The sequence below is a fragment of the Acomys russatus genome, chromosome 8 (assembly GCF_903995435.1).
Source record: "Acomys russatus chromosome 8, mAcoRus1.1, whole genome shotgun sequence".
NCBI classification, from domain to species: Eukaryota; Metazoa; Chordata; class Mammalia; order Rodentia; family Muridae; genus Acomys; species Acomys russatus.
The window spans coordinates 21,048,230-21,074,426 of record NC_067144.1 but is presented as its reverse complement, the minus strand read 5'-3'; the positions used below and the strand labels follow the sequence as shown (position 1 = coordinate 21,074,426).

General features: G+C 37.7%; 1 protein-coding gene across 1 annotated transcript in view; it reads left to right on the top strand.

Annotated features, from left to right (window-relative positions):
• Stxbp5l (syntaxin binding protein 5L) overlaps nt 1-26,197 on the top strand; it is a 239,059-nt gene that overhangs the window by 184,723 nt on the left and 28,139 nt on the right. The window contains exon 21 of the mRNA XM_051150549.1: nt 1,785-1,850. Coding sequence (XP_051006506.1) covers nt 1,785-1,850 — 66 coding nt within the window. The remainder of the gene's footprint in view (nt 1-1,784; nt 1,851-26,197) is intronic.

Here is a 26,197-nt window from a genome sequence, read left to right as displayed (position 1 = left end):
TGCAGTAGAGTGGGATCGCCTTGGAACACAGTGCAGTAGCTTCCATATGCCAACGCTGGAAAAATAAAAACAACAAACCTTTGGGTATTGCCTTCCAGGAGCCGGAAGTGTCTTGTCCTCTCTTCTGTCACAATTTGGAGGCTTTAGTGGATGAGGATTTATCCTCAGAATACCTTTCCTGTTGTTCCAGGACAGAGCAGCTGGCTTTTCTTTAATGACACTAATCTCTTTAACAATCACAGCCTTGTGCCTTCAGCACATACCTTAGCTGTAATCTTTAACTCCGTCTCCTCACTGCAGTTTTTTTGTCTTTCTGCTCCATTTGTCGCTCTTTCTCATTGTAGAGATGTGTAAGTGTAATCAATAGCAAGTTACCCAAACTGAATGTTATATTGTCTTAAAATTTTCTCTACCAAAAAAAAAAAAAAAAAAAAAAGTCTGCTACTTTTTAATGCAGCCTCTTGCAAATTCCCAGGCGTAGGCAGAATGTACCCTTATTCTCTGACATAAAAATCACACAAATGGCCCTGACCTCATTTCTTGATAGAGTCTTGTGTCTCATGAGCTGGGCCTCCATTGTCTGTGTTTCTCTGAACACCCCTATCTTCCAAGCGTCTCCTAGGACAGCCCTTCAGACTCTACTTGCAGCAGTCAGCTCCTTTTCCAGCGCCAAAGTTCCAAAACAGCCACATTCCTCCCACAAAGCAAAGGCCTAAATGGCCCAAGACCAGGTTTCCCATAGCAATTGGCTCCGCCTCCTGGTACTAATTTCTGTTCGGTTGCTATGATACCCTGACAGAAGGAACTTGAGAGTAGGAGGAGGCGCATTGTTGTAGAAGGGCTGCTGCGCCCCATCATGGCAGGGCACGGTGGCAGAAGCTTGAGGCTCTGCAGAGTGAGAGCAGTGAGAAAGCAAGACAGAGGACAGGCTATGGAATCGCAAAGCCCTCCCTCAGTGACACACTTCCTGTAGCGAGGCTCCACCTCCTACAGGTTTTGTATCCTTCCCCAACAGTGCCTCCAGTGGGACTAAAATTCTAACATGCAAGCCTATGAGGAATATGTCACATTCAAACCACAGTCATGTGTCTGGCATGTGGTATATAAACAGCATAAAGAAAAAGGCGATAGGAACAAAACCAGTTTTCATCATTCACAATAACTCACAAATATTTCTGGGTATGGAGATACAGATAAGTACAAACAATCGTGGTGAGCAAATGAAAAGGTGCTTGAGGCTATATCCATCAAGCATATAGGAAACTATGACTAAGGGTATTTGTGAATGTTACAGCAATGCAGAGTTGCAGATTGTGAGATCCATAAAATGTGTATTATTCTGTCGTGCTTTATCCTTGTATTTGTCCATGAAGTGATAAAATGGAAAGTAAGACATACTAGAAACAAGAGCTTGATACAGTGTTTGCTGTAACCTGATGCCATTGAAAGAGTCGCTCATATATAAAAATACTAAAAGCAATTATAAAAAATTTAAATCTGTAGTGTCTCTTAAAAGATCTTCTTAAATCAATAAGCTCCTGGAGTAGAAGAGTGTATTAATGTCTTTTTAAAGCACTTTCTGTTTCCTATTATTCTTGGTACATTTGCTATAAGGGCTTTGGCCACTTACTAAAGTATGGTTTCTTGGTCCTTTATTAAAAGCTTGAAGCAATTACAAAATAAGAATTACCTATGAAGCGTCAGCAAAACTTATCTCTCCTCTCTCTCTTCTCCTCCCTCCCCCTCTCTTTCCCTGCCCCCCCCCCACCTTGTTATATTTTCAGGCTTAACTGAACTGAATGATAGTCCCGTTCCCCTGGAACTTGAGCGCTGCAAGTCTCCCACTTCAGGTAAACATAGTGGTATTTTTTCAAGCTTGCCAACAAACTTTTTTTCTCAGAATAGCAAAACCTATCATTACTTTTTATTTGTATTATTTTTATTGAAATTTTACATGGTATTGTTAAATTTTAATGATGCTTTTAAAGTATGCATCTGGGTTTTAGAAATTATTTTAGAACTGCAGCATGTCTTCAATTTACTCTAAATTCTTTTTCCTTGCTCATCAAGAGTCTAGCCTATGTAGATCCTATTGTGTCCTGTGTGAAATTTTCTCTTAGTAAGATCTTTCAATTCTTAACTTACTGCTTTTTTTCCAAGATAATTTTGTTTGTATTTGTGTGAGCCTAGAAGGATATATGTGTACCCCATATGTGCAGGAGCTTGCAGAGGCCAGCCAAAGGCATCAGCTCTGGAAATGAAAATATAAATGAGTGGTTGTGTATACTGGGAACCACGCCTGGTTTCTCTGCAAGCGCCGTGCTCTGAGCTCTCTCTGCAGCCCCATGTTGACTTTACTTTAAGATGCCCAATGGACTCTTCTTTTTACATGCGCATCGGCACCATCATGATTTAGAAAATCATTGCCTCATACCTAGGGTAACACAAAAATGTTCTAGCAAATGCCCTTCCCTCTTAAACTCCCCTCGCAGTTCATTCTTCATGCCATGTTGCAGAAGTAACTTCCATAAAATAGTACTTTGGTCATATTTTCTTGTAGTTATCAATATTTCATATAGTTCAGTATCCTGTATTGGATTGCTGTACCAACCTAACCTTAAGTTGTCTTCCTTATTTGAGTAATAAACATAGAACTTGGCCTTCCATTCTGTTCTTATGCATTGTGTCCATCCTCATGGAAAAACTAAATGTTATTGTTAAGAATTTTATTTATTTTTCCAGAAAATTTGTGTTTGAGGATAAACAAAAAAAGACACTCAGTTCAGCCCTGTGATGTGTAGGTTACTATAATCGTGCTTGCATCAACTTACAGTATAGTTTGTGTTCCAACTTCACAATAATTGTGTTGCATTTCTTATTTTTATTGTTGTATAAAATTTAACTGGATACCTATATCATAGTTTATCTAAAGCACAATGAGCTTGGTACCAATCTTCTGCTACTACAGATGGATGTAGAGGGAAACCTATGCACATGGCTCATTTTAAACTTGTGTAAATGAACCTGTGAGATACATTTATGAAATTAAAATTTGGGGTCTAAGATTATGTGCCTGTTCAGCTTTTAAAGGCATCCCCAAGCTCCTGTCTATAAATCCTAAAGAGCATTCAAATATTGGTTATGTTTAAATTTGTGACTGATTAATGGACTAAAGAGATATGTCAGTGTTACAATTTGTATTTTATGTGCTATAAGTTATGTTCAACATCTTTTTCATATAAATAAAGACTAATTTTTCTGTACACTATTTGTGCAGTAATAACATCCATAGTCTAGACTTTGTCATGTATTAATATTAACTTTACGACATGAAGTACAAGTCATTTCTCAATTTACCTTTTAATCTTGTTTGTTGAATCTCTTCTTTTGGGCATTTTTATATAAGGACATCAGTATTTTATGGCCTACTCCTCTCTCTCTCTCTCTCTCTCTCTCTCTCTCTCTCTCTCTCTCTCTCTCTTTCTGCTCATATTTTTGTGGATGCATATGCATGTTTGTATGCCTGCACGTTGAGGCCAGAGGTCACCCTCAGCTGCCTTTCCTCGGGAGCTGCCCACTGCTCTGTGAGGCAGTCTCCCACTCTCATGTCTGCTCCCCAGCAGTGGAATTATCAGGACCTGCCACAATGTCCAGCTTCTTATATGTGTTCTGGGATCCAGCTCGGGTGCTTGCGTGTGTGCAGTAGACACTTTACTAACAACCGTCTCCCCTGCCCTTCTTTTTTTCATTTTGCACAAGGGTTTAAGTAACTTTTGAAATTACTTATTCTTTAAAGCTTAACTAACATTTCTCTATTAAAACTCCATGTTTTACTTGCTCCATGTTGTCTTTATTTTGCACAATTATACTTTCTCTTTAAAGAAATTTATCTCCATTATGGAAATATTTTACTTGGCCTTAAACAATGTTTTATTCTTGTTTATTTTTAACTCTTAATATCTCATGAATCTTTATCAATTCTGTTTTCCTTTTACTTTACTTTTCCCTTTTCAACTTTTCATGGTATATACTTAGTTCTTTTAAGTTCATTGTTTATTACATGTTCCTATAATTATTCAGTGCTAAATTTCCTTTTGAACCCCACCCTAAATATATAATAGACTATATAAACAAATTTTATTAAAATTATTTTGTGGAATCTGTCAATTATTTTTTATTTTTATTGAAAGTAGGTATTTTTTTCACACACCGTAACCTGACTATGGTTTCCCCTTTCTCTATTTTCCAAGTTTCTTCCCACCTCACTTCACATCTGGGTCTACCCATTTCTGTCTCTTGTTAGAAAACAAACAGAATTCTATGGGAATATAATATAATTCAATATAATATAATATAAAAGATGAAACAAAAATAAATAATTAGAGCAAAAGATACAAACAGAAGAAAGGGAGCTCAAAAAGGTACATAAAAGACATGTTAAGTAAGAAAAAATTAAATTAAAAGTTATAATTGTTTTAAGAAACAAAAAGGAAAAGAAAATATCCCTGACAGTTGTGAGACAAGGAACTTCCAAAGATGCTGTTGAGTTCATTTTCTTTTGACCATCTACTGTTGACCATGCGGCCTACCCTTAAGAGTACTCTGTTTTCCAGGTGAAACTCCCTAGGAGAAAATTAAATTTTCATTTGTAAGTGGTTATCAATAGGAGATAGCTTCTGGATTTGTGTCCAGAAGCACTGGGACCCCATGTGGTGCCAACCCATGCAGGCCTTGTGCATCCTGCCTTGGGCTCTGTTGTGCCTTGGTCCTGTTATGCTGAGAAGGCCTTGTTTTCTTGGTGTCCTCCATCCCCTAGGCTCTTACATGTGTTCTGTCTCCTCTTCCAAGGGCTCTCTGAGCCCTGAAGAAAGGATTTGATAGAGACAACACATTTAGGTCTGAGTGTCCCAGGGTCCCTGACTCTTTGCATCATGTCTGGCTGCATATTTGTTCCCATCTTCTGTAGGAAGAAGCTTCTCTGGTGATGGCTGAGCAAGTCACTGATGGATGAGTGTAACAGTGTCATCAGGATTCATTTTATTGCTACTTTTTTTTAGGACAGTAGTATTTGGCTTTCCTCTAGGTTCCTGAGCTATCTAGTCTCAGGTTCTTGGCTGCCCAAGTGAAGTCAGGTATGGGTTCCATCTCATGGATTGAGCCTTAAGTCAAATCAGATATGGTTGGTTACTCCCACAAGCTCTGTGCCACCACTACTTAACATATCTTGCAGGCAGGACACCGTTATAGATGGATGGCTTTGTAGTTGGGCGGCTGTTTGTTTTCCTTTGGTAGAGAACAGAGTACCTTCAGGTGTCAAACACACTAGGAGTGAAGGCTCTGGATAGGCATCGTTTGACATCTCTTTGTTTAATGAGTTGTATAGGTGTTGTCTTCAGTAATATGGCCTTGCTGTCAGTTTGTGGAGACAACCAATAGTCTTAGTAACAGCCTGCATTGTTTGGGGTTCCCATGGGACCCCTTTGGCTAACAATTCAATTAGGTGTAACCCAATCTTGGTACTGTAAGAGTTGTTTGGTGACAAGAGATGGCCAGTTAGGGCTCTGTCTCTTACATTATTTGATGATTTGATAATATGTATGTGTTTTAGGAAGCTTCTAATGTATTAGGTTTCCATACTACCCCTCAAATGGCCCTTAATTTTAGTTGTCTCTCCCTCCTTCATTCTCCTTTTTCCTTCCCCTATTCCAGCCTTCTTCATCTATTCTATTATCGTTCCCAAGACAACTATCTGTACCTGCCAGTCCTTGCTGTATATCTAACTTCTGTGCTTCTATGGATTGTAGCTTATTTTTGACAACTAATATCCACATATAAGTGAATACATAGCTTACCACACTCAAGATGACATATTTTCTAGTTCCATTCTTTTACTGGCAACTTTCATGATTTCATTTTTTTAAAGAGATGAATAATACTCCACTTTTTCTCTATCCATTCTTCTGTTGAGGAACATTTAGGTTGTTTCCTTTCTTTTCTATTATGGGTAGAGCAGAAATGAACACAGTTGGGCAATTTTCTCTGTTGTAGGATGAAGTATGCTTTGGATGTATACCCAAGGCTGGTGGAGCTGAATGTTGAGTAAATTGCTCCCCAGCTTCCTGAGGAACTACCACACTGATTTCCATAGTGGCTGTACAGGCTTGTGTTCTCACGGCAATGAACAAGTGTTCGTTCTGATTGCTCCACACCCTTGCAAGCATGAGCTATCCTTTGTTTTATTCATCTTAGTTATTCTGACCGATGTATGATAAAAGTTCAACAGAGTTTTGGTTTGCATTTCCCTGATGGTAAAGGATGTTGAGCATTTTTTAAAGTGTTTCTCAACCATTTTTAGTTTTCTCTTTTGAGAATTCTCTGTTTACATCTGTACTCTACTTTTAGTTGGGTTATTTGTTTTCTTGATGTCAAGCTTTTAAGGTTCTTTATATATGTTTGATATTAGCCTTATTTTTGATATGTAGGTGGTAAAAAAAAAAAAAACTCTTCCCATTCTGTAGAAGGCCATCTTATTAATGGTGTCCTTTGCAATACAAATGTGTTTCAGTTTCATGAAGTCCCATTTATTAATTGTTCTTAGACTCAGTGCTATTGGTGTTCTCTTCAAAAAGTCTCTTCCTGTGCCAATTAGTTCCAGACTATTCCTTACTTTCTCTTCTATCAGGCTCAGTGTAGTGCATGAATTTTATGCATGATAATAAATATGAATCTATTTGTAGTCTTCTACCTACATACAGACATTCAGTTTAACCAGCACCATTTGTTGAAGTTTCTATCTTTTTTTTCCAGTGTGTATTTCTGGTTTCTTTTTAATCAAAAATCAGGTGCCTATAGGTGTGTTGACTTATGTCTGACTCTTTAATTTTGCTTAATTCTTTCTTTTTTTCCCAATACCATGCTGTTTTTATTAATGTAGCTTGTAGTACAATTTGAAATTGAAGCTGGTGAGCTGGTGATAACTCCAGCAGATCTTTTATTATTTGGGATTTTCAAATTTAGCTATCCTGGGTTTTCTTTGTGTGTGTATGTGTGTGCATGTTTCATTATGAAGCTTAAAATTGTCATTTCAGGTTCTGCAAAGAATTGTGTTGAATATGTAGAATACTTTTGGTAGGAGTTCTATTTTCACTATATTAATCCTACCAATCCAGGAGCATGGGAGATCTTTCTATTTTCTTTGATTTCTTCATTTAATGTCTTAAAATTGTTATTATACAAGTCTTTCACTTTCTTAGTGCAAGGCACCCAAGATATCTTATTATTATATTATTTGAGGCTATTGTGAAAAGTGATGTTTCCCTGATTTCTCTCTCAGTCCATTTGTCATTGGTACAGAGGAGGGCTACTGATGTTTGTGAGTTAATTTTGTATCAGCTACTTTGTTGAAGGTATTTATCAGGGGCAAGAGATTTCAGGTGGAGTGTTTGTGGTCATTTATATATACTATTGTATCATCTGCAAATAAAGATACTTTGCCTTCTTCCCTTACAGTTTGTATCACCTTGATCTGCTTCAGTTGTCCTATTACTCTAGCTGAGACTTCAAGTACTATATTGAGTAAGAATGGAGAGAGTGACACCCTGTTTTGTTCCTGATTTTAGTGAAATTGTTTTAAGTTTCTCTCAATTGAAGTTGATGTTGTCTGTTGGCCTTCTGTGTTATGTTTGCTTGCCTTTATTATGTTGAGGTATTCCCCTTGTATCCCCAATCTCTCCAGGACTTTTATCATGAAGGTGTATTGAATTTTATCAAATGCCTTTTCTGTAGCTAGTGAGATGATCATGTGCTTTTTTTCTTTCAATTTGTTTATATGGTGGGTTACATTATATTACATATGTACAATTACATTATATGTAAAACATTGGTTTACATATGTTGAGCTGTCCCTGCATCTCTGAGATGAAGACTACTTGTTCACAGTACATGATTTTGATATTGCTGTTGTTATTGCTGCTGTTGTTGTTGTCATTGTTGTTATATTCCTGTGCAAGTGACTGTCCTTACTTACCAGGCAAAGGTCACCTGATATGGCCACAAAGAATTAAATCAGGGCAGGTTGGAGAGCACAACAGGTCATAGCACAACTGAGGCTGTGACAATTTTATTGAGAACAACCATACTTTTTATACCTTTATCAGAAACACAACATTATGGCAACTGCAGGAATGGAAATAGTTGTAGTCGCCAGAATACAATGACATTTGCAAGTTGTACAGGGTACACAAGATTGATGTCTAAGACCAACTGTCCTGTCTAGTCTCCATGCTTTCTTGACTACTAAGGGAACATAGAGAGAAACATGAAGCAGCCTGAATGCTTCACTGCCCAAGGGAGTGTATCAATCTCTCAGGAACTGGAAGGCACATTGTGCTCCAGGAGCCATGCACTCTAACGTAAAAATAAATCTATGATGCATGCCTCTCAAGGCTGCTAGGCCAGGCCAACGCAGGGTTCCCTGCATTCCTGCATTAGTTTTGTAGCTATTTTATTGAGAATTTTTACATCTATGTTCAAAAGAATTGAACTGTAATTCTCTTCCTTTTGTTGGATCTTTATGTTGTGGGGTATCTGGGTAACTGTGGGCTCATGAAACAAATCGGGCAATGTCCTTTCTGTTTCTCTTTTGTGGAATAATTTGGGGAGTGTTGACATTCGCTCTTTGAAAGGCTCATAGAATTCTGCACTAACGTCATCTGGCACTGAGATTTGGGAGGAGGTGGTAGACTTTTAATGACTGCTTCTATTTAACTAGAGGGTTATAGATCTGTTTAAATGGCTTATTTGATCTTGATTTATCTTTGATAAGTGGTATGTGTCAAAAAATATACATCTCATTTAGATTTCTCAATTTGGTGTGTGTCTTTAAGACTCTCTTGATATCCTCTGTGTCTGTGCCCCCTTTTTATTCCTAATTTTGTTAGTTGAATACTCTCTCTTTTTCTTTTAGTTAATTAGTAATAGGGTTTGTCAATATGATTAATTTTCTCAAAGAACCAACTCTTTGCTTCTTTGGTTCTTTGTATTGTTTTTGTTTTTAAATTTATTGATTTCAGCCTTGAGTTTGAATATTTCTTGCCATCTACTCCTCTTGGGTGAGCTTACTACTTTTTGCTCTAGAGATTTCAGGTATGCTGTTAAGTTGTTAGCATGAGGTCTCTCCAATTTTCTTGTGTAGGCACTTAGTACTATAAAGTGCCTTTCCTATTAGGACCACTTTCATTGTGTCCCATAAATTTTGTTATGTTATGTTGTGTGTTCATTTTCATTGAATCCTAGAAACTCTTTACTTTCCTTCTGTCTTGACCTATTTCTTACTCAGTAGAGAGTTGTTCTGGTTCCATGAGTTTGTAAGTTTCCTGTTGTTTCTGTTGTTTTTACTATCCAGCTTTAATCCATGGTGGTCTGATAGGATGCAGGGAGTTATTTCAATTTTCTTTTATCTATTGAGACTTTCTCTGTGTCCAAGTATGTGGTCAATTTTGGAGAAAGTTCTGTGAAGTGCTGAAAACAATGTATATTCTTTTGTGTTTGAGTGAAATGTTCTGTAAAGATCCATTGGGCTTAAACATCTGTTAGTTCCACTATTTCTCATTGTAGTTTTTGTCTGGATGGCATGTTTAACTGGAAAGGGCATGGTACTGGCATCTCCCACATCAGTGTGTGAAGGATCAATGCATGATTTAAGCTGTAATAATTTCTTTTATGAACTTGAGTGCCCTTGTGTTTGGTGCATAGATGTTAAGAACTGCAATGTCTTCTGGCAGATTTTTTTCTTTGATGAGTATGCTGTGTCCCTCCCTGTCTCTTCTGCTTAGTTGGGCTTTGGAATGTCTTTTTCTATCCTTCTAATCTGAGCTGATGTCTATCCTTGATTGTAACATCTGTCTCTTCAGTGCAGCAGAACAATGGATTCTGTTTCACGTTCACCTTGTTAGTCTGCTTTATTATTGGGCACTTGAGACTCATTTCTGTGGCAGATATGTCTAGAAGTAGAACTAGGGGACTGTCAGTCATGCAAATGTGCAGATTTAGCAAATATACCACCAATACGTTTTCTAAAGCCCTTGTACCAATATTTCTACCTAAAGTACTCAAGAGGTCCATTTCTTTCATATACTTCCTGATAGTTAATGTTTGGGCACTTAATATTAAAATAGTCACTTTGAAATGCATGCAGTAGTATCTCATTGTAGAATTAAATTGGATCACACATCTCTAATGTCTGTCAATTTCAAAGAGTTCTATGCGTACTTACTAGTTATCCTATTTTCATAAGACATTTAACTCTTCAGCACTGTGATTGGGTCACCAACTTTTCTTACTTTATTTCTTATTCATAGGTGTGTGTGCATATGCACACACATGTGTTTGCGTGTGTGTGTGTGTGTGTGTGTGTGTGTGTGTGGTGCTGGACAGAAGTCTTTTGCTACATGTGTATGGTAATATATCTTGTTCCTTCTCTGTGGCTTTCCCTGTACTTTCTTAAAGTCAGTGCTAGTTCTTCTTTCTTTCTTTTTCTTTTTCTTTTCTTTTCTTTTTTTTTTTTTTTTTTTTTTTTTTTTTTTTTTTTGAGACAGGGTTTCTCTGCATAGCCTCGTCTGTCCTGGACTCACTTTGTAGACCAGGCTGACCTCAAACTCACAGCAATCCGCCTGTCTCTGCCTCCCGAGTGCTGGGATTAAAGGCATGGGCCACCACGCCCGGCCCCTCAGTGCTAGTTGTAATGTAATTCATCTTGATGATGTCTTATTTTATTGGAATGCCTTGTATGTTTTTGTTTAAGAAAAATTATTGTCCAAACTATTATCATGAAACAATTTTTAATGCTACCATCTAGAACTGTATTGTTTTATATTTCAGGCTTTAACTTCCATATGGAATATGTTCTATATACAATATGAGGAAGGAGCTGTTTAACTGTCCAATTGATGAGTGAGATTTATGTAGAAATTGCCATTCCCTTCACTATACAGAAGTAGAGCTTTTGCTACAAATCAGTGCACTTTACCATGTTTTTCATGTGTGCGTGCATGTGTGTATATGTGTAGCCTTTAACTTCTAAACAGAATGTATCCCATTTATTCAGATCATACTGTTTTAATTAACATAGCTTTGTAAATATTGCTTACAGTGTAGTTCCTCTAAATTTTTGGTCCTTTTGAAAGGCTCTTTTATATATTCTAATTTTGTCACTTTTATGAATAATTTATTAATTCACATGTAAGCATTTTTACATTGCTATTACAGTTTCACTAGTTATAGATCAATTAGGTATAATCACATGTTTAATAATATTGAGTTTCCCCTTTGTGTTACACGTTTGTGTGTGTTCTTTGTCTCAGTAGTAATTTATAATTTTTACTATAGAGGTCTTGTTCTTTTTTTATTAGACTTATTTTTTTATATTTGATTTTTCAATTATTATAAATGTTATTTAACTTTCTATTCATTTGTGGATAGAATATAAAAAACATAATTAGTATGTATAAATTACACTTGCTTCCAGCAAACTTGTTAAATTTATAAATCCAATAGTTTATAAATTCTTTTGGATTGCCTACATATTTAATTATATTCCAAGTAAAATGACATTTCTATTTCTTCTAAGGAAGAATGTTGTCTAAGGCTCCATATAATATTGCATAGATGTGATGTTAGGAACTTCTTTGGGACAAAACTAAAATGTTCATAATTATGAACACCTTTACACCTCATCCGATCATGTTTATTCTTTAATGAGAGTTAGAGCACCTCTGGAAACACCGCTGCTCTTCCTTTCTGAGCCAGCCTCAAGGGGCCTGTGTGCAGTCAAGCAGGGTTCTTCAAAGCAGCACAGTTTTGACTACTTGTGTGCTTTGTTTCTTGCATATAAAATTATGTATTATGATGAAATTAATTTATCACCTCAATGCTGATAAAGACAGTTGAAAGTATCTTCCTAAATAGGGCAGATATAGTCTTTTCCCTATGAAAAAGTTTTTAGATATTTCTTCAATATCTTTAGAAGAACCTAAATCTTCACCTCCCTTCCCCTCCCCCACCCCACCCCTGCTCAGTCCACTAAAATCAGGTGGAAATGATCATCAGTCTAAGTCTATTGGAATAAGATAAACTAGCACTTATGGAAAACAGTTATCAGTTTATAGTTTTTCTATGTTCTCAAAGTCTCTTACCCTAGTAAACTACAGATGACGTGGATGGAGGTTCTGAGTATGAAATATTTCCTTGAGGTAATGAAAGACAATAGAGTGTAGATTGGGAGCTATAGAATCCAGTGAGGCGATTGGAATCTGATGGGCTTAGTATTCGAGATAATATAATGTTTCATGTCTGTTATTTATTTACCAAACTATTCAACCAGTATTTTCAGTTTCCACAGTAAGACTTTATGCTATACACAGAAGAAAAATTAGGAGCAGAAAGTAAACATACTTCATCACAAATGGAACTAAAGCCCATTTGCAGAACTAAGGATTATACAATTAATGTTAAAAATTAACACTTTATAAAGCTATGAAACCCTTTTCTTGCTCAACAGGCAATATGTGTTGGGTAGGTGCTAATATTCAGTCCTGCCCAAGTCACCCAACAGAACTATAATCTTCTAAAGAAAACATCCCCTTTTTGGAACAAAGACTTGCAAACTCAGTAAACCTTTACTTGCAGGGTTCCATCTGCCCGAGAGCATGGGCCTTTTTCTAACCCTGCGCCTGGCAGAGCATCGTCTTCCATGGTTCCCGTCAGATCCCAGGACTCTTTCTAGTTCTGTTACTACCATCAACCTTATAATTCCTATTTTCCACAGCCTACAAAAAACTGATTAAGCGACCAAGACTGTTGAAAATTAGGGTGACAGATATTTATCTTATTAACCATGCCATTATTATAATGTCATAAAATTGGTGTCATAAAAACAGTCAAAAACAGAGTGCCCAACTCTGTTTTCCTCAGTCTTGGGCTTGATCTAGATTCAGTGGCCTAGGATTAGTCCTTCTGGTAAACTATGTGTACCTAATATCCCACTGCATCTTCAGAGAAACTTTACTTTGGCATATTTTGATTATATATATAAATAATATATACCGTATCATTATATACCAGATGATATATAGAGATATCTATAGATAGGTAGATATAGATACATGTATAGGTATCTGTTAGATAAAGACTCAAGATGGTTCAATGAGTAAAGTACTTGTCACCTAATTGTGAGAACTGTAGGCCAACTCCCCAGCACCCACATAAGTGTGAGGTAGTGTTGTAGCACTTGAGAGGCAGAGGTAGAGGACCCCGGCAACAGCCTGGCTAGCTAGAGTAGCTGCCCCAGCAAGCTCTGGATTCAAATGAGAGGCCCTGCCTCAACACAGATGATGTAGAGTGATCTAGAAAGATACTTGACACTTCCTCCGATCTCCACATACGTGCGCACGCACAGCCCAGCCCAGCCCAAGCACAAACCTCCCGTGTATTGATTAGGAAACTAGCCTTTAAGATACAGTCTTACTTCACTTGGGCTGAGAAATTCCATGCCAATAGTCTTGTATTCCCTTCCTTTAGGACTCGCTACCAGAACTCCTGAGGCAGCACCAGGCTTTTATAGGAATGAAATGGCAGCTGCGAGACAGAGGAATCAAGTACACCACTTGCCAGGTGAAGGTGAAAATCTTTTCTATGAACAAACCAAATACTCATTTCGTCCCATTTTGTTTCACAGTTTAAGACTTGATTCTCATTTGTTGCGCTGAAAACACAGGTCAAAACGTGACAAATAAAGGCATGGTGCTGGAAGCATGTATTCAAACCAGTGACACCTGTGCCATGTTATAAAAGCAGGGACTCAGAAGACTTTGTTGTCCTGATCTTGAAATATTCCATAGAATTCTGATACTTTAAAAAAAAAAAAGCCATACAGCTGAATAACTTCATGAAGTCTATGAAAAAGTAAGACAGGACAAGCAGGAAAATTCAGAGGATTTTTAAACTTCTACCAACTAGGAAGATTTTATTATAGGCTCATCATTAGCTTTTATAATCCAGTGAATTAATTTCTGTAACTGGCAACGACCATTGATGATCACACCGACTCTATCAAATAATTGTCGCTTTGGAAATTTTCCTGAAGATTTGTCCTTCGTAGGTTTTATCCTCATAATACTATGCAGAAGCCTTAACACCCTAAACTGCTCGTTAGGACCCAAACAGACTAGGCTATATACATTTCTTGAGTTAGTCATTCAGTGAAAAGAGGATGTCTCCAGATTTGGTTTGTTTTTGTTTTGTTTTGTTTTGTTTTGTTTTTTGAGACAGGGTTCTTCTGTGTTAGCCTTGGCTATCCTGGACTCACTTTGTCAACCAGGCTGGCTTCAAACTCACAGTGATCCACCTGCCTCTGCCACCCGAGTGCTGGGACTAAAGGCGTGCGCCACCACCACCCGGCTCAGATTTGTAACTTTAAGGAATTACTGATATTATAGATCTCAAGTAAGATCAGTAGCAAGGAAGATAAAAGTCATTGTTAAAGTTTTTTTCCATTCTTTAATTTTATTAATTTATTCATATTACATCTCGATTGTTAGCCCTTTCCCTGTTTCCTCCCATTCTTCCCTCCCTCCCATTTCTCTCCTTCTCCCCTCCCCTATGTCTGTGACTGAGGGAGACTTCCTCCCCCTATATATGCTCTTAGAATATCAAGTCTTTTCTTGGTAACTTGCTATCCTTCCTCTGAGTGCCACCAGGTCTCCCCATCCAGGGGACATGGTCAGAAAAGGGGCACCAGAGTTCGTGCGAGAGTCAGATCTCACTCTCCACTCAACGGTGGAGAGTGTCATGTTCGTCGGCTAGGTCTTGGTAGGGGTTCGAAGCTTACTGCCTATATTCTCCTTGGCTGGTGCCTTAGTTTGAGGAGGACCCCAGGATCCAGATCCGCCTGTCATAAAGTTCTTCTTGTAGGTTTCCAGGACCCTGTGGGTCCTACTATTTCCCCATTCTTCCATGCTACTCTTGCCTAAAGTCTCAATCGGATGTCCTCTCCTCTGACCCACTTTCTTGGTAAGTAAAGATTTTCATGGTACGTATCCCTTGGACTAGTGTTTTGATATAAGTGAGTATATACCATTTGTCTCTTTTTGCTTCTGGGTGAACTCACTCATTATGATAATTTCTAGATCAATCCATTTGTCCACAAATTTCGGAATTCTTCATTTTTAATAACTGAGTAGTATTCCATCATGTAAATATACCACAGTTTCTTAGTCCATTCTTCTACTGAGGGACACTTAGGCTGTTTCCATGTTCTGGCTATTATGTATAAAGCAGCTATGAACATGGTTGAGCATATGTCCCTGTTGTGTGGTAGGGCATTTTCTGGGTATATTCCAAGGAGTGGGATAGCTGGGTCTTGAGGAAGCCCTATTCCCATTTTTCTGAAAAAGCGCCAGATAGCTTTCCAAAGTGGTTGTACTAGTTTGCATTCCCACCAGCAATGAAGGAGTGTTCCTCTCTCTCCACATCCTCGCCAACATGTGGTGTTGCTTGAGTTTTTGATCTTAGCCATTCTGATGGGTGTAAGATGGAATCTCAGTGTCATTTTGATTTGCATTTCTCTGATGACTAATGAGGACGAGCATTTCTTTAAGTGTTTCTCGGCCATTTGATATTCCTCTGTTGAGAATTCTCTGTTAAGTTCCAAGCCCCGTTTCGCAATTGGGTTGTTTGGTTTTGTGGTGTTTAATTTCATTGTTAAAGTTTTATAGACAGTAGTTTCTATATGCCCTTTTTTGGGTGAGAAAACTAAAGCTCAAGAGTATTTCAATGAAAATTGATAAAATTTTAATTATTTCTATATGGTTGGAAAACCTAAGAGTTTATCCCCTCCCCCTGACCCAGTGTTCTTTCATCATATGAGAAAAGTAATGTGAAATTTCCATAATAATTACTGTTAAAATCACATGACTGAGCAATGAGCAAGATGTAGCTGAGTTATGAAGAGACAACATCTAACAAAAATACTTTCTAAGTCTTGAAAAATACACCTTTCTTGAAATATCAGAAGAAAAAGTACGCTACTTAAGTTCTAAGAAAAACCTATTTTGAAAATTACATTCTTTTTGTAGTTTATAGAATTAATATAAATACTAAACTTGATTGTAAAACAACATATAATCTCTATTTTGTGGTACTTGAACATAAATAAAGTATTTTTGTTATTATTGCCCTGTTTGATTTTACAGCATCTCTATGAGGCTGCTGAGGAGCAAAGTTCTATGACTCACTGCAGGGTGTCTTCTGAGCAGCAACACCTTAGTGCGAGCCAAGATCATCACGACACAGGTCATCTGATTACTTGGTCCAGATTAAATAAATGGTCACAAGTCATTTGGCTTCCTATTGTAAGATTTAAAAAAAAATAGGTTGAAAACCAAGGCATCTCTGAGAATTTATAATTCAAGATATATATTAAAGTAATCAGAAATGAAGTTTCATGTTCTGAGAGGACAAATACACTGGAATTAATATTATCTAAACATATATAGTATATAATATAATATAAGGTGGATCCTGGCAAGACACAAATTCTCATGATAATAATTCCCTGCCCACTGTATCTTAGCCTCTTCCTTAAAAAGATGGGCAGATATGGCCATACGACTGGAGAGTTCAGACCTCACATGACATGTCTTCTTTAAACTTTGCCCATATAATATCCAGTGTATTTGTCCTCTCAGTTTGGGGGTTAGGAAAGCAGGGAAGCAGGAAATTCCATTGTCATACTAAACCAGTCAGCTACTCAATAAATATGTAAGTACACAGATAAACATCAGAAACATTTTCCTCAAAACAATTTTTATTTTAAATTAGTGTGAGATTTGTGTATTTCCTGGAAGATGTCTGGACCACACAGGCAATATTTTCATGGTCAGGAACGTTGTGCTGCTCGGTGTAAATGGCGTGACTTTGAAGGCAGACAATCCATTGCTACATTAGTTAGCACACCACAGTATATGCCAACTATCACTGCAAACATGGAGGCCAGTACCCACAACCAGAGTGAGAGCAGAGTGAGCTTGTTCCTCCTGACTATTCTAGGCTTGCAAGTGCTCATTGTACCTTGGCCACAACAAGTTCAAAACCCTTTTACTAGAAATCAAAAGGCAAATCTAGTTGTTCAAGAAACATCGGATCCACAGGCTTGAGTTAGAAACGTGTGGCCCATTGCTTTGTGGTATGCATTATCATCACAGCCAGGGTAGCCACTAACACTTTGATTCTGGGTTGGACCTATTTCAAAGATAGCGATTCAGCCAGAGAAAAGAGAATATAGGTGACATTTATTTGGAGTCATTACATCTTTCTAAAGAACCACACCACACTAGTCACTGACACTAAGTTGAATATGAATAATAATCATTTTACAAATGCCTATAATCTGCTGGTGTGACCTTTAAGCCTGAATTTGTAAATGTACTTTGCTATAAGTGAGTCCTTTTAATTATTATATTCTCTTGGCTCTCTCATATAATCTTTCTTAAAAGAAATTTAGGTAAATCAGCTGGGGACATGGCTCAGGGGACAGAGTGCTTGTTTATACAGCATGCCTGAAGCCCTGAGCGCGGTCCCCACATAACACAGACTAGGTGTGGTGGTACATGCGTGTCACAGCACGCAGGAAGTGCAACAGGTGGGGGAGGGGGTGGATCCTGAGTGTAAGATTGTCCTCAGCCATTGAGACCAGCCAGGCTATATGAGAAACTATCTCAAATGAATCTAAACAAAACCTAAATTGATGGGTATGATTTAATAAGGTTGAGCAAATTATGAGAATGTTTTCCTTGGTGCTTTCTTTCTCATATGTCAGATGTATTGAGGTATAATTAATTTTGTCATGTATGACTCTATGAGTTTTATTTCCTTTGTTTTACTTTTATTTTCAGAAAGTATGCCACAGGACATTAAAAATAACGCTAAGTTCCTGATAGTTTGCCCAGAGCCAAACATGGCTGGGGACATAAGAAATCAGATGGAACTGGGGCTGCAGCTCAGTAGCCAGGGTGGTTGGGTTCTTGCCAATCACGCACGAGGCCATGAGATATTTTCTCCTCGCAAAGAAGGAGAGAGGGAGAAATCAAACTGTAATGCTTGTTGAAACAACTATTCCCGGCCCAGCCCAATTCTCTGTCATACTGTGTTCTATATTACTCCCTGTAAACCAGTCAAGCAGCTATGCCATAATGCATCTGTTCTGTGAGAGGATGTGCAACGTGAACACTGTGAGCTGGCAGATGTGCATAGAGAGTAAGTCATTATGGGCCAAGTGTGTGATGTCACTCTGAAAAAGCCATTGGTGTCTTAAAAAGTACTAGCCTGTCATACCAAAAAAAAAGTCAAAATTATATCCTTCCAAATTCTCATAATAAAGACACAATGCCCTCACTTACAAATGGAAACCCAAACATTATAAAATAAATTTAATCAAGGAAAGACCCAAAAATATCAACCTGAAAGAACATAATTATAACCAATTTTAAGATCTACAGAAGTCACATCTATATCTATATGCCTAGCATATGTGAAGCTAATTTAATGACTACATGGCTTCTCTTTAGTGGGAAACTGAAATGTGCTACAGATGGTGCTTCTTGTGAATTGACCTGGATAAAGACCTGGGGGCTAGTTGTTACTCACAAAGGGTTTATAACATTGTTTCGCAAAATGTGACCTGCCAACATTTGGACTTCAATGTTGTTTGTGAAACATCTCAAAATACAAATTTCTGCTAACCCAAGTCTTTCCTGGTGTTTTAAAATCTGGTATGTGTGAGATAGGGAATATCACATGAGCTTCGTTGTTTCAGACTCAGACCATTGATGAATATTTTCATAAGAGTTGATTCCTGAAGAGAAGGAAATTCTGTAGCTGTTACAGCAGCATATCAGAGAATTACTCAAACAGAAGAGGGGGAGCGTCGTGTAATGGAGCTACATGTGATGTGAGGGTATCAGCTTGCACAGTTCTACGTGGCCTTTGAGCCCGGGATCTTTAGCCCTCTTCTGTGCTAGTCTACCAGTAGTAAGAAGATTCTACTCCATATTCTGTCTTTGGCTAACATTATGAAATAAATGTGGATGTATATTCTATATTAATTAGCAATTTAAAAAAAAGAACTTTAGAGGGCTTCATGAGCTTGATCACATTGCATAAATTACATTTTACTCAAAATCAGTCTACTCTGCTGGTCCACTTACCTCGGTTTGTACCTCGTGAGTAACTGACTCTTGCTCTCACATGGCAGAACTAAAAACTCACCGCCACTTTGGGCACTAAGCATGAACAAGCTTTCTAAATACATTTCGTAATAGTACTTGCCTTTTATTCTCTGCCACTTGAGCATGTTTCCCTGGTCTGCTCAGCCTTCGTTAAGGTAATCTGAGATCCATCCCCAACCCAATGTTTGAGCTACCTTGACAGATGAGCAGTAGTTCATTCCCAGGAGAAGGGAAGAAGAATATTGCATGCATAGTCTCAGGGGCCTGTCATGAGCACTGCTATTAGGGAGGTTCCTTCATCAGTCCTTCACCCAGTCGCCCTTTCCCTCCCCTAGTAGCACAACTTGGGATGAGGTTTATAAAATGGTCCTAGGTTTCTGATGAGAAGTGGTCTATAGAGGGGCCAGAAAGGTGGATGGGAATCTGGGCAGGTGCTGAGAGTCCACACACCACAGCAGCTCTGAAAGCCCAAGTTAAAAGCTTAGAATGTTGGTGGTGAGTATACCGTAAGAAATATGGCAGGAGGAAAGAGGGGCTGGGGACGTGGCTCGGTTAGCAGAGTGCTTGCCAATCACGCATGAAGACCTGGTTCTGCCTCAAGCACCATATAAACCAAGGGATGTGATGAGCTCTGTAATCCTAATGCTCAGGTGGTGGAGGCAAAAGAATTATAATTTCAAAGTCATCCTCAAATGCTTAGTTTGAAGCCAGTTTAAACTATATTAGGAAGCCCTGGCTGTAGGTAAGAACAAGCAAAGAAAAAAAAAAAAGAAAAGAAAAGAAAAGAATAGTGGGGAATGTGATCCTGCCACCGTAGTAACTTTCCTGCTCTATGAACCTAGACTTAAGTCCGCCAGGGATTGCAGACCTTTTTAAAAGAATCATTGTAATCTGGCTACATACGTGCATGTGTGCATGCATGTGGGGGGGGGGGTATAGCTGTGTTAAAGATCCTATTTAAAATCAAGATAGAAACAATTTAAAATATTAAATAAAAAATATCCTGACCTCTTCACTTTGTCTGAATTATGAGATAAACTCTTGCTTAGTACCATTATGCAGTCAAATTGAACACATTAATAATAAATTAGCCCATAATATGTCGCTATCGCATTAATGACAGAGGTGAACACACTTGCCCTTGGCTCCAAGAGTAAGCCCAGACTTGAACCCCCTACTTCACTCTCCTTGTGTTTTCCATCCTCTTGTCTGTTTTATGAGTCTGGATCTGTCCCCGTGTCTCTGTCTCCTCTGTGTGCCTGTGTGTGTTTATCTGCTATATCTGTGTCTGCTTGTTTCTATGTCTGTCTGCCTATCTCTAACGAAGGCTTTTCTCTCTTGCTTATTGGGCCACACAGAAAGCACCGCATAGGGAAGGAGTGAGGGAGATTTTACAGATACCTGTTACAGAATTTTACAAAGAATTAGGTCACAGACACTAGCTGACCAAGATAATAAACAATAGGACAAGCATCACTGTTTATCAAACAATATCTTTATGTTCCTCGCATCACTTATGGTGGATATTCATTTTATATGACTGCCTTCAGCCAGCTTTTGTTGCTTTAAGCAAACGATTAATTATCATAAGCCACATGCATTATTCTGGTCCAGGGCACGGACAAGCACATAATGTAAGATTGCAGCTATCCATCAGCTTGGGTTGTAGAAGCTGATTACATGAGAAATTCAAAGGAAGAAAGATTGGTTTCAGAGATAGTTTGATTCCAGGTGCTTGGCTTTTTGTAGTGGTCACAGGCTCATGCATTAAATCTCACACTGAGGTAAAGACTCTTAGACAGACCTTTGCACTTCTTTCAGCACTTGCATCTGCTTATTCTAGTATGACACTTTTGGTTTTGCCTTTTGAAAGAAACTTCATTAAATAACCTACATTATAGTTTCCTTTACTCTGATGCAAAGCTTTGGTGTGAAATCCAACCAAGGTTGTGGTTAAATAGATAAACTAGTTGCTTTGTGCCATTCAAGTGTAAAAGGCTGTTTTACATTACCTTTTCCCCAGCTCTTTAAGAGTGTTCTTATTATTCCTAATCTTTCTCCTTCTCTTCCTCCTCCTCCTTCTTCTCCCTCTCCTCTTCCTCCTCCTCCTCCTCCTCCTCCTTCTTCTAGCAGAGACTAAGATCATTGCTGCTAACTGGTAGAATTTAAAATCCATGACGCTTTGAAGGTCTGGTTGAATTCTACACTAACTCTATCTGGCCTTGAGCTTTTGTTTTGTTAGGGGATTTTCAATTTTGCCTCTCTCTGTCAATTGGAGGTTACAGGTCTGTTTAAATTATTTACTTCCTGTTGACTTAGCTTCAGTAGATTTTATCATCTATTTCCTTTAGGCCTTCCAGTTTGGTAAATACAGATTTTTAAAGTATGTCCTTAGAATTCTCTGAATTTCCTAGGCACTTATTATACTGTTTCCCTTTTTATCTTTAAATTTATAATGTGAATCACCTTTCTTTTAATTAATTTTTCTAAACATTTGTCAATACTGTAAATTTTCTCAAAGAACCAACTCTTTGATTCATTGACTTTTCATATTTCATTAATTTTGGCCCTGAGACTGATTACTGCTTCTCATCTACACTTTTATGTTATTGTTTCTTCCTATTTTTCCTAAACCTTCCAAGTGTATAATTATGTTATTAGTATGAGGTCACTCCACTTTGGGGGTTTGTTTGCTTGTTTATGTAGGTAGTAGGTATTTAATGCTATGAGCTTTCCTCTTAAACCTGCCTTCATTGTCCTGTGGATTTGGATATGTGCTGTTTTCATCTTCATCCAAGTCTAATTTTTTTCTTGATTTCTGCCTGGACCCCATTTTCGTTCAACAGTGAGTTGTTCAGCTTCCATGAGTTTGTGTCCTTTCTACTATTTCCATTGTTATTGAGAACCAGCTTTATTTAGTATGTCATGGTAACATAGGATGCAGGGCGTTACTTCAAGTTTTCTATATTGGTTGAGATTTTCTTTGTATACCAATAGGTGGTCCATTTTGAAAAAAAATCCATAAGCTGCCGAGAAGGAAGTGTGTTCTTTGGTATTTGAGTGGAGTGTTCTATATATGTCTGCTCGGTCATTTTGACTTATGATATTATTTAACCTCAGAGTTTCTCTATTTAGTTTTTGCCTGGATGACCTGTTTGTTGTTCGTGGTGGGGTATTGAAATCACCCACTACCAGTTTGTTAGGGTCAATATAGTATTTTAAATCTCATAATGTTTCATTTATAAAATTGGGTGCTTTGTGTTTGGTGCGTAAAAGTTTAAGTGAAAACCTACACTCAAGTTTGTTGTCTGGCTTCTACACACACACTATGGCATACTCACATATGAATATACACACACATAAGCACACATACACATACACAACCATGATTCATACACACAAAATTAGTAAAAAGAAAGAAAACATAATTTCACTTTTTCATACATTTGGTGGTTCTGAAAATTAATTATTCAACTGCTCTTATGAGATTTTCCTCCCTCTCAGAAGACCAGGGTTGCTGCTGTTGGCAGTGGGGCATAATTCGTTTATGTTTTTCATTCGACTATGAAAATGACTTAAGATTTTATTATTTACTCCTCAGTTTGAATTGGCATCTTAGTAATGTGTCACTGACAGCATGACTTATGACTTCCAAAGGCAGACCGTTTCTAGATACAGTTTTCTAAAGTTGATTAAAGATGAGCCAATATTTCCAAGAATTCAAGATCTCTTTTGATTAGCTGATGTCAGAATTTACTGGCATTGAAAACTAAGTCCTAGGCTCATTGTCTTCGTCAAACATGAGCTCTCTATTCTGAGCACATCAAGCCCATATCTAGCAGCTCCAATGGTGTACAGGCTCAACTTAAAACAATTCCTGCCACTTGGAAGTAGACCATCTAGTTTGAAGAATAGTATTGCTGAAGCTTTTGACCAGTATCTTTTAAATTTTATTTATTTATTTATTTATTTATTCATTCATATTACATCTCAATGGTTATCCCATCCCTTCTACCCTCCCATTCCTCCCTCCCTCCCATTTTCCCTTTACTCCCCTCCCCTATGACTGTGACTGAGGGGGACCTCTTCCCCCTGTATATGATCATAGGGTATCAAATCTCTTCTTGGTAGCCTGCTATCCTTCCCTTGAGTGCCACCGGGCCTTCCTGTCAAGGGGATGTTTGACCAGCATCTTTACAATGGTGTGAGCCATGGGTTAATTCCCCAACATCCAAAGGGGTACCACACCTAAGCCATAGGTAGGCAAGGTTATTTGCGCCCTACCCCCACCCTGTCATGAGAATCAAAGGAGCCATGATAGCTTAGAATTTCAAGCCTTAAGTCCAAGTTCTTCAAAGAAATAAATTTGACTGAAGCTCTGTGAACCAGCATGAAAATTTGTACTGCTTGCACGTCTGGTCTTTAGACGACAGTGAGAAAGCCAGTTGCAAAGACATTGATATATACTATGCAAATATCACTTGAATTTTATTTTGTTTGAATGTGATTGATTAAAGTGTTACATTTTAAAAGCAACCATCTGTTTAAACTTTTAATTTATTTGAGTTTTTTAACTGTCTTCTTTACATTTCTTTTTTTATTATTAGATTTCTTTTTTTACATATACATTTATATTATTACAGATAAATAAAATAAACTACATATAGCAGGAAGAACCATGAAACAATCAGGAATTATATAACTGTTACATTCAGAGTAATTTGACTTTTTGTATTTTGCAAACTTGAAGTAAATATCTCTCCTATCTTGTTGAGTCTAAAATTCTGAATGAAAATCCGTATCTATCATATCTCATCTCTATTAACTTAAAACATCTATCTATATCAAAAAACACCTTAAACCCTAACCAAGTAAGCTTAATTGTAAGAGGAAACTATCTGGTCTTCAACCCCATCAGAGACTTGAGAAGGAATAAAACCTTAACTACCTGAGTGAAACAGGAGTGCAGGTTCGCAGCTTCCAAAATGAAAAAATGACAGAGACAGTTTACTCCCCGAACCCTGGAGCATCATCTTCAGCCTTCTGGCCCAATATAACTGACAAACATATTTGAGAGGCAGGAACTGTTGAGGACTTGCTTGCTTGTCTTGGCAGAGTTTGCCTGTCGACTCTGCCTGCATCCAACTTGCCCATTTTTAGGCAGAATTCTGTCTATGGCAAAAATCAGGACATTTTTCCCATTGGCTGCTTTGGCACATTTGAAGCCATCTCCATAAGGAGGTTCTTTGATATTATCGTCTTCTTTGAGGTAGGCTGGATATTGCTGGGACTTAACCTATCTTGTTGTCAAAGAATCTTTAGAATAAGAAAACAGCTTTAAATGCCACATTCTGTAGGTTTCTGAGGCTTCTGAAGACCTTTTTTATTGTCTTATTCTAGTCTAGACCAATGCTTTACTGTAAGCAGTTTATTATAAAAAATAGTTACACTTAAGAGAAGTAGAGTGTTAAATTATCTCCTCTAAATCATGTTGCTTATTACAGATCTGCTTGGTTGTTTATATCATCCTATTTTTAATCATATAGGTATAAAAAATTATCTAGCTTATTTTAAAATGGAGTTTTCAAGTATTCTGTAATGATCCTGTGCATTTCATTGGTATCTGATGTCAGATCCCCTGGAACTGGAGTTACAGAAGGCCATGTGGGTGTTGGAAATTGAACCTTGAACCATGGTCCTCTGGAAGAGCAGCCAGTGCTCTTAACTGCCATCTCTACAGCCTCAGCCTCTGCCAGCCTTATTTATCATTTTGAAGAGCAAACTCCTTATTTCATTGATTTTTTAAATTTTGTTTTTGTTTTTTCAGTTCCTCTCACAAAATTTGGTCCAGATCTTCAGTTCTCCCATCTACTGCTTTGATGATCTACAGCCCTGTAGGGCATCACTCAGTTATTTATTTAGGACACCTCTGGATTTTTTTTCCTTTTTTTTTTTTTTTTTTTGGTGTTTCGGGTTTTTGTTTATGTGTTTATTTCTTTCTTTGTTGTTGTTGGTTTTGTTTTGTTTTGTTTTGTTTTTTGACAGGGTTTCTCTGTGTAACAGTCCTGGCTGTTCTGGAACTCGCTTTGTAAACCAGGCTGGCTTCTGCCTCTCAAGTCCTGGAACTAAAGGCGTGCACCACCAAGCCCAGCTCTTTCTTTTTAATATGGGCATTTATAGTTATAAAACACACTAGAGCCATGTTGATTGTATTCCCCAAGTTTTAGTATACTCTGTTTTTATTTTAATTCAACTCCAGGAAGTTTTAAATTTCCTTCATGATTGCATTGATAGTCTAGTCATCATTTTATAGTGGCTCGACCCCTTCAGCTTCAGATATGGTCTATAGCTTATCTGGCCGTTAACTTCCAGCTTTAGTTTATTTGTCAGATAGTATATGAGAGATTATTTCAATTTTATTGTATTTGCTAAGACTTGCTTTGTGCATTACAATGTAGTCTATTTGAGAAAAAATACCCCATGGGCTGCTGACAAGAATGCATAGTCTGCAAGGTGTGGATGGATGTTCTGCTAATGCCCGATAAGTCCATTTACGCTAAATGCTATTGATCTCTTATGTTTCTTTGTTCATTTGCTTTGGTTTGGGTAACCTGTGCATTTGGTGAAAGTGTGGTATACAATTATCCAACATTACTGTTCTTAAGTCAATTGCTGCCTATATACCCAGTAGTACTTTTATGAAATTGTGTGCCAACATTCAGTGAATGTATGTTCAGAACTGTAATACGTAGTAGCTCTCTGTATTTATTATTGTAATTTATGTTGATTTGAAGCCATTTTGTTAGAAATTGGGATTGCTACATTTGCTAGATTTCTGTTTCCATTAGCTTGACAATTATTTTTTCATCCTTTAAGGCTTTATTTTCTTTGTAGTGAGCTATGTTTCTTGCAGACAT